The sequence below is a fragment of the Stenella coeruleoalba genome (genome assembly GCF_951394435.1).
Source record: "Stenella coeruleoalba genome assembly, chromosome: 11".
Taxonomy (NCBI): Eukaryota; Metazoa; Chordata; class Mammalia; order Artiodactyla; family Delphinidae; genus Stenella; species Stenella coeruleoalba.
The window spans coordinates 15,775,504-15,795,212 of NC_137157.1; the positions used below are offsets into that span (position 1 = coordinate 15,775,504).

Sequence of the window (19,709 nt, forward strand, 5' to 3'; positions counted from 1 at the left end):
AGGACATATCTGAGGGGGCTGTCTGTTGTGCAGTAAGATGACAGCCAGATGGAAAGGTGAATGCTCTTGGTTAAATTATGTGCCCATCCAAAAGCACAAACCAAATTCCGTCTCTAGTATCCACCCTTCAAGACTAAAGAGCTTCTGTCAACAGGAAAATAGGTAATTTACTGGCAATGGTTGCCAACATAAAGTGAAGGCATGGAACAGAGGGAAAAGGGACAGGTCGGCCTGCCCGAGATAGTGCTCTATACAAACAGTCAAGTCTGGCTTGGCTACAGGAACCCAACCTCACTGACTTTTAGTGAGTCCCATTTCTGAACTAAAGTTTATCATCCCACACTGAATCCCAGCCTCATATTCATTAGGAAGATGGACGCCTAGGAATAGTCCAGGAGTTATGATGTATTGAGATAAAATTCTTCTGGGGGGTGGGTGTTGAGTTTATTATTATTATTATTAATTATTATTAATATTAAATATGGATTTCTATGAAAGCAGTCACTTAGCCCATCCTGTGGAGGCCTCTCCGTTGATGTAAGCAAAGCCAGGAAAGTGTTGCATGTGCTCATACTCAGAATTCCTGCGCGTGGTCAGGGGTGTGTACATGTCACTAGAGTTTCCATACCTCGTGGAATGCACAGACGGGCTTGTGTAGCACGTGTTGGCTGTGGGCACCTCTGGCCATCGGGGGGTGACTGGGGTAGGATGCAGTCTGGGAGTACTGCTCATCAAACAAGGTTCCATCCGGGAAGTGGGGCTATTAAACGGGTACTTGTTGAGGGGAAAGAAATTCCACAAAGTTAAAATTAGCTTGAAGTTGCACATACACAATATCAGTCATGTTCACAGTTTAAGTTAAATTTCTTAAGACGCTGTTAATGAAAGTTGATGGGAAGTAATCAGTGAAATTCTGAAAGACTGACTCTTGGTCTAGGAAGTATATAACAGGAGAAATGCAAAGGATTTCACAGCCAGAGCTAGGCTGATAGCCACTCAACCAAAAATACTGACTTTTTGTGCTCTTAATCTGCAATATTTGGGGAAGTCAAACCCAAAAGAAGGAATAACCCCACTGTGAATACAGGAGACAGGGGGAGAGGGAGAGGGAGAGAGAAAGAAAGAGAGAGAGAGAGAGAGAGAGAGAGAGAGAGAGAGTGTGTGTGTGTGTGTGTGTGTGTACAGGAGGAACAGCATGTCCAAATAGATACGGATATATGGATGGATGGTTTTGAGCTTTATCATTTTAGGAGATGTGATAGGTCCCACTCCATCAACCCAAGAGAACAATACTGCCAAGAAAAACACAATGACATCATTAAAAATAGCATTTTACAGTTGAATTCAATTATGAACTGCAACCTAAAAGCAGGCTTTTGAAGAGGAAGCAAGTCAACAGCTTCAAAGGTTATTATTAGTGCCTATCATTCAGAGAACATCTCTCTTTTTGGTTCACATTCACTGAAGTCCTAGAAGATATACAAGCAGGAAATGGTAAATTATTGGGCTTGGTGTGAATGTGGAAGAAGGAGTCAAGATAAGCCAAATGGGAGGGGAGGTGCTTTTGTGCAGGCCAGGAAAACAGGTGTTAATAGCTACAAGAAGAGGGGAAGCTGTTCTGGAAAGAATCGGGAATAAGAGGAGGGCCCCTGAAGTGCTGCTTCTTTTACATTCTTTTCAGTTACCGAGACAGCTATGCAAATAAGCCGCTTTTAGTACAATCAGAGGGGAGGAAGGGGAGGAGCTCTGGGCTCCCTTTGCGAGCTCCGGGGTCTGCAGGCCAGGCAGCACAAAGATTTCCTTGCTGTGCTAAGGGCCACCCCAACAAGAGCAGGAGCCAGTCAACAAGGGTGGCAAGGGCAACGAGTAGGGAGAGCGCCTATATGTGCTAATGTCGGAATTCTTCTGCTCCCCATCTGTCTTCCCTGACAGTTGGAGAGTGGAGCCCCGAGGGATTCGGTGGGAAGCTGCCCCCTGTGAGGGAGACAGACAGGCTGAAGCCTAGACAGCCAGGAGAAGGGGTTATGACAACAGTGGTGCCCCCTGTAGTCGAGCGGGCCAGAGGGGAACTGTTCTGCCTCTTTGAGTGGCAGCCCGAGGGGCAGCAGGGGAAGGCTGTTAGGCCCAAAGCATGCAAAGAGAACCAGCTATTCACAGGTCAAGGAGGAGGGCGCCAAGTTCTAGGAGTGAGGGTTTTGTCCTACCTAGGACAGACAACGTGCCTTCCGCAGTCAGAAGAACAGGTAGGCAAGAGGGAGAAGGGCGTAGCTGGTGTCTGGGATCTGGGGGGACAAGGCACCAAGGGGTGTTGCCAAGGAGACCAGGGAGAGCGCACGGAGCCTTTCATAATCCCCAAATCAGCTGCGTGTACGGCAGCCACGGTGGACCCTCAGGCCTGGGCAGTGGGATTCTAGCCTAGGACCCATTCTAAACCCCAAAGAGACCGTACTGAGATTGGGCCCTGCCCAAGATATCAAGATCCTGGGTGTTAAACAGGTAATATTAAGAAGTATTATTACAAAATGGTCTCTAATTTTTTCCAAAAGGTGGCTTCCCCCTCCTGACAGTCTCTCAGGTAAGCTCCCCGGATGCATGTCCCTTCCCTGGCACAGAGGCCTCCTCTCTGGTCCTCTGGCCTGCCCAGCTGGTTCCCACCTCAGAGAATTTTGTCCCACCTGTTGCCTCTGCCTAGAACACTTCTTCCCCACCGCTACCCCCAAGCTCCTTCCATGCTCGCCTTTTCATCATTCTTCAGACCTCAGCTCAAATGTCACCTCTTCAGAGAGACGTTTCTGGACATCCTCTCTCTCCAAGCTAAGTGCCTCACCCCCCATCTCTCAGGTCGGGATCTTAGCATCCTGCTTGTCAGCTGTCTCCTTCCACTGGCTTATATTCCTAAGCTCCTGGTGGGGCTTTGTCATGTTCTCTACCATATGCCCAACATCTGAAATGATGCCTGGCACCTAGCAGGTGCTACATAACTTATCTGGTGAATGAACACCAGGACGTTACCGCTAGAAAGAACGTTAGGGCTCATATAATCCAACCCCACGTTGTACAGATGTTGTACAGAAAACTAGGATCCATAAAGTGGGGCGCCACATGGCAAGCTAGTGGGAGAGCTGGCAGAAAGGCCCGGTCCTGAGCTGGTGACTTTCCTCCACATCAATCTGACTGGCCCAAACGAGGCATGACCCACCACAACTGAACTGCAGAGAATTCAGAGAGGAAGACACTCCTTTCCTGGAACACAGCCCATTAAACTTGAATCTGTCTGTCACTCTTCCTTTAAGCCCCCCCCTCCCCTACAGACCACAGGGTCTTACAACCCTGACCAGGCCTCAGCTTGATGCTTCTGACAGAGTCCTACTTGCCTGGCTTGTGTAGGTACCATGTCACCGTGTGGACTTGGAGGCTCCTCCCCACAGAACCCAAGAGAGCGTGTCTTTTGTGCCGAAGCAAGGACCCTAGATGCAGCTGTGCCCAGGGGTTGTGTCACAGGCTCAAAAGAGTAATTGCCTGGAAATGAGACTGGCTCAAAATATCTCCAATGTGACAATAAAATTCTGTTACCACAGAATCCGGCCTGGAAAATTCTGTCCCGTTAGGTCAGCTAATTGCAAATGAGTCAGTGACTCGTCTTCCCCGTGGTGAAGAGACCATTGAGAGCTGAGAGGCTGGAGTGCCGCTGCCCGGCCTGGCCATTAAAGCCGCCAGTGAGGCCTCTCTTTAGTCTGGCGGGAGCACCCGCCTCACCTTTCACACTTCACATCCGGGTTCACGCGGGCTCCTCGGGCCCACTGGGCACAAACCCTGAGGTCCCGAGAGCTCTGCTCAGGATAAAGGCACTTTTTGTTGAGGGCCCCTAACCAGAAGTTAGCCTTTTCTAGGTCAAATCCCACACTGTTGCTACTGATGTGAAAATGGAGATGAGTCACCAGTCCCCACCCCGTGAGAGGTGTGTGAGGGGTGTCTGTGGGCACGTGTAGGTGCACGTGTGTGTGCACAAGTGGGCAAAGGTTCCCTCAAGGGGCCGTGACATGAGTCCATCTCAGCTGAGACTGACCCCGGGCCTCTCTGGAACCATTTTAGGAAGTGCTATTTTGAGAAGTGACTACTCACACCGAGGGCTGACTTTCCTGCACTTGGAGAGGGAAGAATGAGCCCTTTATCCCTGACCCTCGCCAAATGGACTGCTACTTGAGCACGGGTGAAAGGTGGCCCCCGTCGGGCACACAAACTGTTTTCCTATGAAAGGCGGCTCTCACTGACCAAAGTTCTGCCAACAGGCACCCCCCACCCAGGACATAGCTCCCCCAAGACTGTGCCAGACGGTCCACATCTGCTGAGCTCTTCGGGTCAGGATTAATTGAGTTAATACATGTGAAACACTTCGAGCTTCCACACAGTAAGTTTTCAAAACGTGGTAACTATTATGGATATTCGTGGTCCACTAATGAAAGGAAGAGCCTTAGTGACTGACCACCTGGTCCTACCTCTCACTTTACAGATGAGGGAACTGAGGGCAAGAGAGGGGAAATGATCTACGTGAGGTCACACAGCAACTTACTACCAGAGTAAGGATCCATTCATCCCTTCATTCATTGATGAGTATGTCCTGAGGACCCAGCAAGGGCCAGGTCTGTTCTGGGTCTTGGGAATAAAATGGTCAGAAAAAAAGGACCTGGTCCCTGCCTTCACAGAGCTAGTAGAGTTGAGGAAGATAGAAATTAATTCTATAATTATGAAAATATAATAACAGTGGTGTTACAAAGGATAATGATGAAAATATCCACACAGAGTGTTAACTATGAGCTAGGCCCTGTTCTAACCTTTATTAACTCACTCAAACCTCACAACAACCCTATGAAATAGGTACTAGAATTATCTCCATTTTTCAGATGAGGAGACTGAGGCACAGAGCTAATCAGAGGCAGAGTTGAGATTTGAACTCAGGAAGCCTGGCTCTACAGTCAGAGATTTTATACCGCTATGGTGGGCTTCTTTTATTCCCTTTGGCCCAAGATGCTATCCCAAAGTGGAGCACGCTAAGCAAACTTTGTAGCAGTCACTGGGCCACTGAGATCGAGGACCCACTGGCCCTGGGCTGGTCCACTGGAGTTGCCGTGAGAGCTGTGTGACCGGCTGGCAAGGCTGGGCCTTGGCCATACAGACGAGAAATGTGCAACAACTTTCTGGTTCACCTTAAGTGTCTTTCTAGCCAGTTTGCTTCAGGTTGATCAAATGGCTTTTAAGCTCAAGGGCCCACTTCACATTCATGGCTGCTGACAGGGTAGAGGTTCCATGAATGTGTGTTGAATGAGGCTCAGAAATACTTTGTGGCCATGTGTTTGGTTTGTTTTCTCTTTCTGGTTGGGCATGAGAATGGGGAACCTGGGAAAGGGCAGCTGATACCATCCCTTGTTCACTTATTTTGGTGTGGACAAGTGCAGTATAGCTGAAAGAAGGGTGTTTTTCTGAAATAATTCAAACCTTACCCTGTGCAACCTGATTCATCTGGACTTACTAACTGAGAAATTACGAGGATTCAAACAGGACTGGAGGTTTACCTTTGTAGTACCATGAAGAAAGCATGTCTTGTATAAATGAGTAGTATAAACAAGGGCACACAATGCCCTATTTCAAAAAACAAATGACTTCACGTTATTTTGTGTATATAAATGCTGGGATGTCTGCGATTACTGAACTTCACAGAGGTGTTGTATCCATTCTTTAAGGCAAACCTGGTAGGCATTTACTTGCAGAAGTTAGTTTCTTGTGCTAATGACCAACTGCATTCTTTAACCATATTCTATGGTTGTGATTCTTCTTCCATTCAGACTAATCTTTTCCCCACGGAGTCTGATGTAATGAAGTGTGATATTCAGTATTCAGGAGTAGAACGGCTTGACCTCTGCTCTGGAAAGCTAAAACTAATTAGCCCTGCAGTGGATTTTCCCCTATGTGCTCAACCTTAAACCAAAGTACCAGGAAAGGAAAGAAACACAGTATCTTGAGTGTGTGATTCTTCTCTTTGGGAACTTGAAACTTATTAAGAACAGCTGCAGTAACCTCTCCAATTTACCTCCCACCCTCCAAAACACACACCATGTAGTGTTCAGTGCCACCGGCCTGGGGTTGAGATTTGGAGAATTTGCCTTTGAGTCTGCTTTGTCACTTACTGGATGCATGACCTGGGGCAAATTACATTCTGAGGTTTTCCTCGTCTTTAACACCTGGAGAAAATGCCTTCTTCCTGAGGTTGCTCTGAGAATTAAGTGAGCCTCTGTATTTGAAAGTGCCTAAAACAGTGCTTGACCCATAAATGTTAATGAAAAACAAAACGAAGGATTCTTTGTCTTTAGACAGTACCCTCCCCAGGAGAAGTGCTGATCTCACCCTTCTAACCCTAACCCTAACCCATCGACCTGGGCAGAGATGTTTTATAACTAACGGCTCCCCACCCCACTTTACAAATGGAGACAAAGGCATTAAGCACCAAGTGGAGGGCATGAGCGGGTGGTGGGGGTCAGAGGTCGTGAAAGGACCTTGCCTGAGAGCCACAGGACACAGTGGTGACAACGCTGCAGGACCCTTTCACCTCCCACGCCTAGTCTGGGTTCAGCGGGCTCCTCCACAGGCGTTCGTTTAGTCCTCAGCCCTTGGATTAGGACCAGCGATTAAATGATGATGCTCCAGCTGGGGACCGTTGTGGTTTCCGGGGTGGATGCTTCGACCTGTCTTTGATCACCAGGGACCGCACGGGCCTTTAGGAGCCTTTGGCTTCTTTCTGTAGCTAAAGGCTTTAAAAATAACAGCCCAGAAAAACCAGCTCCAGAAATTTCATGAGGAGGAATGAGGGAGTGAAGAAAGAGGGAAGGTAATGCCAGGAGCTGTGGCTGGGATTTTCGCTTGATCTTGCCAGTGTCTCCTTACTGGAGCCGAAGCTCTCCCAAAGCAGGCACGCTTCCGTCTCATTCTCCCCGTATTCTCAGAGGCTAAGCAGTGCTTGCCGCAGAGTGGGCACTCGACAGTCGTGGGAGAGCGACTGAATGAATGAATGAGTGGGCTGCTTAGACTGTGTGTGACCCAGTCTATGGCAGCAGCTCTAAGTCCCTTAGGGGATCAGCGTGGGGGAGCACAGACTCTGCTCCCAAGAGAAGCAGTCCCTAGGGAAAAGGCCTCTCTGTGTGACACAGTTGGGACCTATACTGAATGCCCCAGGTGATGATTTCGAGGAATCCACTTCTTGGCTTGTCCGGGGATTATACCAGGGCTCCCCCTGGTACTGCCGATGGAAATCAAAACAGACGCCTGTTTGCCCCGAGGGCCCGTGGACCGTGGGTACACTCTGCTCGGTGCCCGCCCCCAGAGGCAGGTCTGTGCTGACAGCTGATGTAACTGCAGCCTGCATCCCAGCTCACGTCCTGCCACCTCTGTTCTGGACTCCTGCAAGTGCTTCCTGGCAGCGCTCCCTGTTCTGCCAGGCCCCTTCCTCTCTGCTTCATCGTCCTTTGGCCCTTGCTGCAGGAGCTCTTTCCTAAGCATAGCTCTCATCTTGCCTCCCAAACCTGCCGCCCTGCCTGCCGCACACCACAGTTGTTTATGCTGCCCCACCTCCTGTTCACTCCTCTGTTCAATAAACAGTGGATGCCCTCTATGAGAGGTGACGGAGGCTGCTGCTTAAGAGCCTGGGCAGCCAGGGTCACACTGCCTGGGTTCAAGTCCTCGGGCAAGTTATCCTCGCTTCCTTTCTGCAAGGGTTACCATGGAGGTGTGGAAAGGGCTCGGCACTATGCTTGGCACGGGACAGCATTCAGTAAAAGCTAGCTGTTCTTTTTGATGGGTGCTGTGACCCGGAGATCCTAGACTTAATTTCTGCCTTCAAGGAGCTCTGGGGTCTCCTGTGGGTGTCAGGAAAGTCAGTGATGAGAAGTATGCCAACAGAAGGAAGCCCAACGCACCATGTGAGTACAGAGGAGTGGCACCGAATACGGTCCTGGAGGAAGGACGAGGGCGGTGTCAGCAAGTGCCGCACAGACAGTAGGATGCTTGTCCTGAACAACAAGCAGAAGAGGTTGAGGAAGAGAATCCCAGCCCGAGGCAACAGTATCTGCGAAGACCTGGGGGAACTGCACGTGGGCTGGCATGGCTGGGGCAAAGGTGGGGTATGGCTGGTAGGCCAGAAAGGCAGGCAGAGCCCAGATGATCATGAGTCTTGAGAGACGTGCTAAGGAGTTGAACTTGACTTTGAAAGCGATGACATGCAAAAGAGGGAGGGTGTTATGGCCAGTTGGCTTTTTTTTCCCAAAAGATTCCTCCAGCTGCAGTATTGGGGACGGACCAGAGATGGGGCAAGTTCAGTGGCATGGCAACAGATGGGAAGGCTTTTGTCATCATCCAGGTTGGATAAAGACCTGATCTGAGACAAGGACAGGGAGTGTGCAGAGACAACGAGGATGCAGAATAGGATGGAACTGGTGACCAGTTGTGTTTGGGGCACAGTGCACAGGAACAAGTCTGAGACAAGTGGAGCACCCAACACTGGTGCGACAGGTGCAGCCACTATCCCCACTCACCAAGGCCACAGAGGAGCAATGTGGTTTGTTAGACAGTGAAGGGCCAAAGGCCTGAGAATGATCGGATAAGGGTCCATTTCAGGAGGACTCTTCTGGTAAGGTTGTGTGTGTGGGTTGGACTGAAAAGGAACAGATGTGAAACCAAGAGACCAGTCAGGATGATGCTGGCATGACAGTCCTGACAGGACTCCATAAGGGTCTGACTGCACCAGGAGTGGGTGGTGGGAGAGGACACAAAAGATTCAGTCTGAGAGTGGCTGCCCGAAAAAAAGGACAACAGACATTGCGGCTGCTTGGCTCCTGGGAGAGAGGTCAAAGGGAGGACAGAACTAAAGATATGTGGTTGGCACCCATGTACGTGAAAGCAAGTAGGGGTGAACTCTGGCTGAGCACCCACTGTGGGCAGCCACTGGAGGGAAGAGATGACACTGAGGAAAAGACTGTCCTTTCCTTGGAGACACACAGTATGCAGAAAGTGCTTATTAATTGTGTTGAATTGACTAGACCTGGCACCACGCACACCAAGGCCTGGACAACAAGTGGGGCCACCGACTCACCTGTGCAGAGCTCCTGTGGTACGGGGAGTAGTGGAGCGGTCCCGAGATGGCTGTGTCGTGCGGGAGGGCCGGGTACTGGCTCTGCATTGGGGGAGGATGCTGGTTGCCATAGCTCCCGTAGTTATAGCTTCCCGTGTATCTAAAACGCATTAGGCACGTTGAATATTGTGAGTAACAGCAGGGAGAACAAATCAGTTTGACACCTTTAAAAATCAACCTCATCTACTTTTGTTCCTTTTTGTTCTTTTCTTCCTTTTTGTTTTCCATTTTTCTTCTTTCTGTTTCCTACCATCTCCACTCTGCGGCTTTGCTGTGATAGTTTTAAACTCCCAGGTGGGTTTTCCTCCTCCCCTCAGCATACCTCCCTCACCACCCTGCGGATGCGCAGGGAATGAAAACTAGCCCTGAGCAAAACATCATTAGTGATGGAAACCTCTTCTTCTGTTGTGGTAAAAAGCCCCATATTATAGCCTGAAGTCAAATAGGAAAAAAAGAAGAAATTACTTTGGGACTTCTGTTTTTGTATTGTTCAGGCCTTTGCTTTCCCATGTCTCTGGTGCAGGGGGGAAACACCACGGCCAACCAGGCGTCAGCCTCCGGTTCTAAGCCTGGCTCCACCACTTCCCAGCTGTGGGACCTTGGGCTACTCGCACCCTTGTTTCTCACATCTGTACTAAAAATGCTGCACATGACCCCGAGGGTCACTTTCTATTATAAAATAGTCTTGTGGAAACATAGGATACTATTACCACTATTCTTAATAACATCTTTACAGCAAAGACGCTGACATATGACCATGCGGGTGTCTGTTGTGCCATTTCTGCAGAGTCGGAAGCTCTCTGAAACAATGTCGAAGTCGATTTTAAATGTGTGGGGAACTACTCTAGGAGGCCCCGGGAGGACATGGTGGCTGCCCCACTGATGGGTCAGGGGCACCTGAGCCTATGGAATTAACCTCAAGTATGCCCACAGCCAGGCCTCAGGCTACCACGTGGAAGGGACCTGAGCGGTCCTCCTCCGTCCCCTCCTGTGTCCCCCAGAGCTGGTCTGTTGGAACCTGGCTTGGGAGGCTTACTGTGCCTACATGGCAGAGTCTCGTGACAAGAAGGGCCCTTTTTAACATCATAAGTGTTTTTCAGATAACTGCACATTAGACACTGTGTGAGGAATGTCTTTTAATAAAGAATGCAAAGTGGCAAAAAGCTGTTACCCTTTTAAATGCATCTGTAGCTTATTCATCACAGTAACATCACTACAGATTTGGGGAAAAAATATGGGCAAAATCAATGATTTATTTATTCAGGGTCCAAAGCACCACTGGAACCCAGGGGGATTCTCTGAACCCCATGAATGACTGCTGCCCTCCAGGGACCTCCAGCCTCGGGTGAGGAAGCCCTCCTCCTATCGAGTCATAAAGGACTTGGACCCACCATGAAGCTGTGTTATAAGGCTACAAAGTGCACGAGGACCATCCAGGGGAGCTGCGGGGAGGGAGTATTCAGTTTTCCTTCCTAAAGGAGGCAGACACAGGCTGTCAGCCTGACCCTCGCCAGCTGTGTGGCCTTGGGGAACTGGACTCGGTGCAGCCTCAACTTCCTCATCTGTCAGGCGGGGGTGACCCGCCTACCTCCCCTGGTCATTGTGGGGACTGCATGAGACAGTTGTACAGGGGCAAGAGCACGCTGAGAACTCAACAGAGGGCGCAACCTTCCCGTCCTCAGAAAACCACTACCGAGTAAACCCTCCCCTTTCAAATCAAACGTAAAAGCAAGGCAACATCCCGGGAAAGTCACCTACCCGTGCTCGTCTCTGTGGGGATAAACTGGGATCCTGTGTGTGACCGAGGAGGAAGGTACGTGTGTACTCCTCATACAGGGCAGCTGTTGGGAGTTTTCAGCTGGAGATCCTGCCGCCGTTGTCACTGTGTATGTTAGAGACCACGTGTATGACTGCATCGCTCCTGCAGAGACAAACGAAGGTGCATCAGTCATTAACAGTTCTCACACCTCCAGTTCTTCCTTAGAATGCTAGTGGCTTCCCATTGCTCTTCAGCTGAAAGCCAAAATCTTTATAAAGCATGTGTCTTGGTCCTTGCTGATCTCACAAGAAGCATCCCCTACCCTCTGCCTTTGTGCTATCTGATCCAGCCACAATAGCTTTCTTTCATGTTTTCCAGCGTACCATGATTCCCGGCAACACAGGGCCTTGGCACATGCTGTTTCTGCTGCCTGGAATCCTCAGTTTTCCCTTAGTACCCACTCGTTCTTCATATCTCAATGCAAAGAAGCTGTCTCCTAACCCCAGACTAAGTCAGATCCCTTACTGCATGGTGGTGCCCACCACAGTTTGTAATCTTACACCCATTCATGAATGTGATAGAATTAATGCCTAATTCCCCACACCAGACGGTAAGTTCCATGAGGGTAGGAGTCTTGTCTATTTTGCCCACCATGAGGTCCCTGGTGCTTAGTGCAGAGACTGGTGGCCAAAAGATTTTCAATCAAAATTTTAAAAGGAAGAAAAGGGAAAGGGAAGACAGGAAGAAAGAAAAAGAGAGAGGGAAGGAGAGAGGACAAAAGAAAGCTCAGGGCGATGTAGCTCAGACGGGCTCCCCAAATAACTTCTCAGCACTCAACTAAACAGGTGTTAAGCATCCAACAAATTGCTTTAAGCAAAGATAAGTAGATTATTGGACTCTGCCTGCCCAGGTCTTTTTGAAGATTATTAGACAGTGACCTTAACGGTGACCTATTCCATACATATTATTAATTCCATTAATTTGCTTTTTAATTGGATACCTTGAAAGTGCTAGGGACTGGGAAAAGAAACTGACAAAATTTAAAACCTTCAAGAGACTTAGGAGCTTTCTGAGATAGAATAAAAAATGGTGATTTAAGAAATCACTAATAGTGATCATAAAGTCCTCAACTTAATTTCTGATAAATTTAGAATGTTGATATAATGGAAAGGATTAAACCTATTTTAAAAGGTAGCGGGAATAGGATTCAGCACCTCCTTGTAGGCACATGGAAGACTGAAGAACTGGTCAAAGGAGGTCATTTTTAAGGTGAACTAAAAGAGAAAACTTTGGTCCTCCAATCCTATACCTTCTACGCAGACCATGTTTAATCTTGAAATTCTTGTGGGAAGATAAAGGAAAGGTTTTCATTTAAAAGTGGAACTCTACCATAGTGTCTCTTTGCTCTGGGTCCTAATTCTGCCATGCACTGGCTGTAAGATCTTGAGCCAGCCTCTTAAATTTTATCTGCCTTTCTTTCATAATCTGTAAAATAGGGATAATTACGCCTATTATATCATGTAAGTCATACAAGTCATGTAAGTCATACCTTGTATGACTGTTGTGAGGATTAACTGAGATAATATATGTCAAAAAGCCTGGCACGTGGTAGGCTTTTAATGATGTTCAAGCACTCTTCATTATGAATTCAGGTATTCTTACATCAGACTTTCTTAAAGTAGAAATTTCTTTATTTCCCATTTCAGATTCCAAGGAAGAAAAGACAAGTTTCTTGGGTCAGATTCTGTCACCAGGGGTGAAACGTTTGAATAGCAACAGTGATTTAACTAATTACAGCAAACTTCTAAACCCATGTTCTTCTGCAAAATCACAAATATCCTTATCCAGCAGTATGGCTAAAAGCACCCCTTCTTGGTTTGGATATCCACACCATTATTTTCCCCCCAAAGATAATGACTTTAGCAGGTTGTGTGCTAGGTGTCATTTATAATAAATGCAAGAAGACTAGAAGGAAAAAAAAAAAAACCCCAAATGATCATGTCTCAGAGGACTGGATTATGCCTGACTGCTCTCCTCTATATTTTGAACTTCATATGAAATTACATAACTGTTGTAATTTTTAAAAATACCCTTTTTTATTAAAACAGGTTATTGCTGAGGATGGTTTTAAAATTTTTTTCATTTTGCTTATCTGTATTTTTATGTAAAGAATGTGTATTGCCTCTGTGAAAAGAAAAACATTATTAAAATGTATTAAAACAAATTTCACAATTAGAAATGGAATTGGAGGGGGTGGGAAGTTTGGGAAAACAATGAACCAGCCACAGCAAGCAAGTAATTAACCCTTCAAGGCCCTGGGACCTCAGGAGAGCACAGCGAGGTCAGTGGGTATTTTAAAAGGGGCAGTCGGGGAAGCCAAAGGATTTTCTTCCCCCAGCTCCGCAAGCAGTAGGAAGACACAGTGAGAATAGCCATCACCTGAGAGAATGCAGCACAAGTTACTTTTGTGTGAGTTCCTGGAGCACAGCAACGGTTCCTTATTCATCTCTGTATCCCCAACAGAGGGTTTGCCAAATAGTAGGTGTTCAGTAAATTTTTGTTCCATTGAATTTGTTGTTGAAGGAGTAAATGCTGCTAGAAATAGACGTTATCAAACAAAAAGCTAGTGGAACTCTCGGAAAAATGGGCTCCTGTGGTCTGGGAAACAAAACCCCTAAATGGCCATGTGCCAGCAACCTAACAGATCCACTCAGGCAGGCTTAAGCAGATTAACACCTACTGGCTTGGGTGAGAAACGCTCTCTCCCTGGGGAGCAGAAAAGAACACCCCTTGCATTCCCTTTCCTACCGGTGGGACCTCCAGTGAGGACTGCTGCTTCTTCGTTTTTAAGGAAACTAATAAAAGAATATCTGTGCAGTTAATAGTTTGTGCTTAATTTTTAAGACAGCTCTAATGCTTTTTATTTGTTGGTAAAACAATAACAAACCTTCCATGTTTGTCTAATTCCCATCTTTCTCTTATTCTCCCCTCCCCGTTCCCCCACGTCTAATTAAAAGTCTGAGAATAGTGGTGAGAGTCCCTGATCTCTGAGAATCCTCTAAAGATCCTATAGGATTTGAGAATCCTATAAAGTTGTTGTCCATGTTATAGTATTGAAACTGCTAGAGAGGAATATTTTCTTTCCTTCCCATCCCCAGTAAAACATTCTTCTTCCCTGAGTTTTTGTTGTTGGTGGTGTTTACTTTTCTTCTTTTCTTGAAAGGGGTGCCTCAGGACAGGGAGGATGCTTAGAATATAAGAGGCAATCAATAATGTTTTGTTAAACAAGTGAATGAACGAATGATCATCCAACATAAACCAGTTCTCATACTAGTTTCTTTTTATATATTGACACATTGGATCTTCACAATAATCCTTTTGAGGTAAGTAGTATTACCTCCTTTTTCAGGTGAGAAAATTGAGGCCCAAAACTTGGTCAGGTAAGTGGCAGAGTTGGGATTTGAACCCAGATCTGCCCAACTCCATAACCTTTCCACAATAACAGTTGCTTCTCACACTTGCATGTGCATTTGCATCGCTGGGGATTTTGTTAAAATGCAGATCTGATTCAGTGGGAGATTGGGAGTTGAGCCAGCGATTCTGCATGTATAACAAGCTTCTAAATGATGACGATGCTGTTGGTCCATGGAGTACGCTTTGAGTAGCAAGCCTCTAGGAAACACTGCCTCCTGTCGTGCATCGTGTATGTTCAGGGCCATTACAGATCACAAGCTGTGAGACTCTGGTACAGACTTGTGAACATTTAAACTGCTTCCTAGCCTACCTGGCCATACCCTTCTGTCAGATTTTGGACCAAATCATTTGAACCTTTTCCCCACTAGGATTCTATGGACCATCACAGATGTTGCTCAGGTTTTGGGCCAGCCTAAGCCTTTCTTAGTACCTTCCTGAGAAATAAGCTCCTTTAAGTACGTCTAGATTCTAGAGCTGTCTTTCCCTATACATTAGCCAGTATAAATTTAAATTAACTAAAGTTAAATACAATTAAAAATTCAGCTCCTTAGTCACACTAACCCCATTTCAAGTACTCAGTAGCCTCAAGTGGCTGGTATCTACTGTTTTGGACAGCTCAGATTCACAAAAAAGCAAAAAAACGTTTCCATCGTCACAGAAAGTTCCATTTGAACAGCTTTGTTTCGGAGTATTTGTTACTAAACAGACATTTCCTGTGACCTTCAAAACTGAGAAGAGAAAGAAGATTTTATATCTATCTCCACTCCCACTGGCTATCATCTATCCTAAAGGTGGCTGTGCTTAAGGAGAATATTTGCTGAAGCTGAAAACCTCATCTGTTTGAGTTACACTTTACCAACAGTTCCCTGGCCAAAATCTGACTGACAAAACTGACCAGGGGCAGCAAATGCATCAGTTCCCAGAGAGGTAAGCTGATATGGCATGACCTGGCCCCTGTCCACCTCTGCAGCTTCCTCTCCTGCACCCTCTCCCTTGTTTATATACATCAGTCAAGTCCTCACTATGCCAGGCTCTTTTCTGCCTCAAGCCTGTACACATGCTGATCCCCACTACCTAAAATGATCTTTTCTTCTCCCCAGCCTTTATGTGGCTGGCCCCTTGTCATACTCCAGGTCTCAGATAAATGTCACGTCCTCAGAGAGGCCTCCTCTGACCACCATCTATGGTGGGTCCCCATAGCACTTATGACCATTCAAAATTATATATTTACCTGGTGCTTTACTTCTGTATTAACTCTCTTACCCACTAGAATGTAAGGATCATGAGGACAGCAACTGCGCCTGTTTTTCTCGCTTGTGTACCCCAGGGCACGGCACAGATTAGACGTGGAATTACTTTTTGCGGAATGAATGAACAGATGAATGAATGAGCAAATCCAGAGGTTCCAACATGAAGCCAAGCCCCTGGTGGTGTGAAGTCAGGGGCAGATTAAACAATCTATTTTCAACCCCAGCTTTTATTGCCTAATTTCATTCCTTTGGAGAAAAGGAGGCAGCAGGGATGGACGAGGAGGAATTCACTGGCAGGGACAACTCTGGGGCTCTGTGAGTGAGTCACTGCGGCTCTGTGGCGGGGCCGCAGTGTCCACCAACTCCCACTCACTTCAGCTGCCCTCAGAATAACTGAGCTTTTGTTACTTGGAAAGACTAGCCACCAGTTATCTTTGTTACATCCTCAACTGATGCAGAGAAAACGCAGCTGGGCAGGCCAGATGTTCTACAGTTAGGGCTATTTATGAGGAATTTGCCTTTATATTTCTTTAGGCATCCTAGCATCTCAATGATTTAATTTGCTGGTTTTGTGTTGCAGGGAACCCATGGTGGGAAGTTGAAAACAAGTTTAATAGTTAACTTTTATTGTCATTGCTGAAGGAGGGAATACTTAAAATGACATCATAAACGAGGTCTTAGAACCCTTCGGGGGCCTGACTTGCACAGAGCGGGATCTTAACGTTTTGCTTTAAAAGACATTAAAGAATTGCAGCCCAGTGTCCTGTGAAGTGGGTTGCTCCGTTTGGAACCACCTGCCATGCTCCTGAAGAGGAGGAGCACCAGTTTTCCTTAAAGAAAGCTAAGGGGCTTCCCTGGTGGCGCAGTGATTGAGAGTCCGCCTGCCGATGCAGGGAACACGGGTCCGTGCCCCGGTCCGGGAAGATCCCACAAGCCATGGAGCGGCAGGGCCCGTGAGCCGTGGCCGCTGAGCCTGCGTGTCCGGAGCCTGTGCTCCGCAACGGGAGAGGTCATGGCAGTGAGAGGCCCGTGTACAGCAAAAAAATGAAAATAAAAACAATTTTAAAAAAGAAAACTAAGGTTTCTGAACTTGCTGGGCCAGGAGGAAGGTGGCAAGCCCACAACATTAGGAAAAAAAAGGATCAATGGGCCAGATTCTACCTTGTGGAAATCTGTTGAAATGGAACCTTTTACCCAGTCTCTTCTCATGGCATTGCCACAGACTCTGACATACCCAACCAAAACTGGCCATGCATCAGGTGGTTTGGGGTGCTTGATATGCCTTTCCTTTTCCCTCTGACTTTTAAAAACAATTAATAAATACCATCCTAAAACATATTTAGAAATACATACAGGTATGGACAGAGAACTAGATACAGATATAGATGGGCGGCTGTTTTCCTAGTGAGTCATAACTCATTCTCACACTACTTTGTATTCACTAGTCCTTGTGTCAAAGGTTCCCAAAAGGTTATGTGCAATGAATTAATTTTCTCTTTGTGCTCACCAGACAGACATAATACTGTTCTCTTTTTCACAGCTGAAAAATGGGGAAGTGTCCATCAAGAGTGAGACACTGCTATGTGGAAGAGCTGCAGATACCTGATTGGCCCTGACTCTCAATGAGCTAGACTTGATGACACGTACATCATCTGAGCAATGATATTCAGAGTCCTAGAAGCCCAACAAAGTCACTAGATCACATAAAATTTCATTTAAGGCGTTAATAAGCTGTTTCAGCCAAGAGTTGTTTTGTTTTGTTTAATTTTCTCTACTACTTCTTCATTTCTTGCTTCCTGGCTTGGGTCCTTTTAAAAAAATTGGTTTTGCTTTTTTTTTTTTTAATTGTTAACCACTTTAGATACTTCTTGGAAAGTAATGGTATACAAATCAAGCAGTAATTTAAAGATGGAAATAAAAATTAGCTGGTCATGAAAACCATATGCTGAGTTAACTTAAAAAAAACACGGCAAATGCATTTTATAAAATTTATAATAATTGTTCTCCAATTTACAACATTGTTCAATAAAAAACTGCACAAATTCCCAAACTTAAGAAGCCTACTATAATAGATTTCCTAAGATTTAGGTGTATATCATGGATAATTTGTGCTTTGTATTGTAATAGCTATAAAACCATACATGTTGTTAGGAAATTATGTTTATGTTCCCTCCAAGACCATGACCCAAAATGCATGCCAAGGTCCAGTCCAATTTAGCAATGGAGTATTTCAAAAGTCGTACTTGAGAAAAATATTACAGATAGTTTTATACAGGATAACATTTTTAATGCCCCCTGGAGATATCTGAGAACAAAGCTGGAATGTGCCAAAATCTTCAAAGGCTACACTCATCTGAAGAGAACCTGTTTCACATTTGTATTTCTAAGAAGCTACTTTTACGACTCCTGAACACATTGCACAGAAATCTCTGTACACATTCATGATATTCCTGTGCCTCTGACTATCACACCTGCCATAGCGTGAGGCCTCCAAATTGCTACAAAGAAAGCCAGGAGCAGACTCACTAGCTGGCTGAGAATGATCATGAGATCCTAGGAATCTTTCCTTTGCACTCCTCCGTCCCCTTATTTCCTTATTGTCCTCTTGTTTGATCTGTTGCTACACTGGAAGAAAGGTTCCACTCAAATTGTTTCTGCTTCATAATGCAGAACTGTTTCATTTGCATATTTTCCCTGTTTATTTTAGAAGTAAGGATATTATCACTGACTGACTGACATGTGTGTCTGCTGGGCGGTGGTGGGAGTACGTGGGCAGGATTATTCAGGTAAGTGGCTCCTAGATGCTCTCACTGCCCTTCCTTCCTTAGTGAGGCAGGAGACCCCCAACTCCAGTCTCCGATGGACCCCTGAGCAGCTGCGGAGCTGTGAACAGTGCTTAAGTTCTTTTCCCTTTTTATTTTCAGCGAATAACGTCGTTCTGTACTTTTCTTCTGGAGCCTTCTAAACAGGAACTACAACAACCCACTAGGGAGAGAACATGGGAGGGAGGTGGGAGGCGGTCAAGTTCTTTCTGCTCCAAGTAGGAAACTAAATGCGACTTGAAGTGCATCTATGTAAACAAATGCAGGGATGCTCACATCTGAATTTCCACAGAAGAGGAAGACTCTCCAGCTGTGGACCCAAAGTGAAATCATCACTCCATCTAATGCCAGTTGTTGACAACCCTGCTTTTTTTCATCACTGCTCTGAAGAACCCAGTCTCCTGAGCTGTCTCTGACAAAGGGCCACTGGGTTTGTTGGCACGTTTCTGCCCCTGGCAACATGCAAAAGAGGGCAGGCACCTTAAAGGCTCTTAAGCATCTGTTCATCCCCTCTCTGAGTAGCTCTGGTTCTGGAAACTTTAGTGAAAGAATTAATCAAATGACTCCTGGAAAATGACATGCTCTCTTGCCTCCAGGCCTCTGTACTACTTACTTCCTCTGCTTGGAATACCTTTTCTCTATTATTTGGCCCCCGACCAGACCATCCAAATAGAGGCTGGAAGCCCTGCTTTGTGCTCCCTAACACTCTGACCTTTCTCCCAACTCAGCACTCGTGACATTATATTGTAACTGCTGTCTTGCTCATCAGAACCCTAACCTCTCACAATAAACTCCCAGGGGCAGGGACCACGACTCACTTGTTTGTATCACCAGCTTTTGAAGTGTTTAGCTCACAGAAACCACTTGAGAAATATTTATTAGATAAATGAATAAACGGATGGACGTGTGAGTGAACGAGCAGATAAAAGATAGCACCTAAATACGACAATCTCATCCTATTTGATCTTCAAAAATACATAATTTAGTTCCCAGCGTATTCTAGTTAGAACTGGGATATAACTAAGCCCACGCTATGAGGGGCTGGAGGAAGATTCTAACCGGGAGGATACCCAGCTTGAGAGTCACTGTGGATGTCCATGAGAGGTGGGGAAGGCCTGAACCAGATGGCAGCAGTGGGCTGGGAAGGAAAGGGTGGGTCAAGATTTGTGTTAGAACAACTGGCCTTGGGAGGTGTGGAGGAGAATGCCAGCTGTCTCTCCCATATCTGT

The 19,709-nt window shown here is 46.4% G+C and overlaps 1 protein-coding gene across 2 annotated transcripts in view; it reads right to left on the reverse strand.

Moving 5' to 3' along the window:
* Positions 1-501: 501 nt before the first annotated feature.
* RFX4 (regulatory factor X4) overlaps positions 502-19,709 on the reverse strand; it is a gene marked incomplete at both ends in the record, with an annotated part of 165,777 nt that continues 146,569 nt past the window's right edge. For both annotated transcript variants that reach the window (XM_079937873.1, XM_079937874.1), the window contains 3 exons: positions 502-774; positions 9,137-9,275; positions 10,934-11,096. In XM_079937873.1, the coding sequence (XP_079793999.1) occupies positions 502-774; positions 9,137-9,275; positions 10,934-11,096 (575 nt within the window). The remainder of the gene's footprint in view (positions 775-9,136; positions 9,276-10,933; positions 11,097-19,709) is intronic.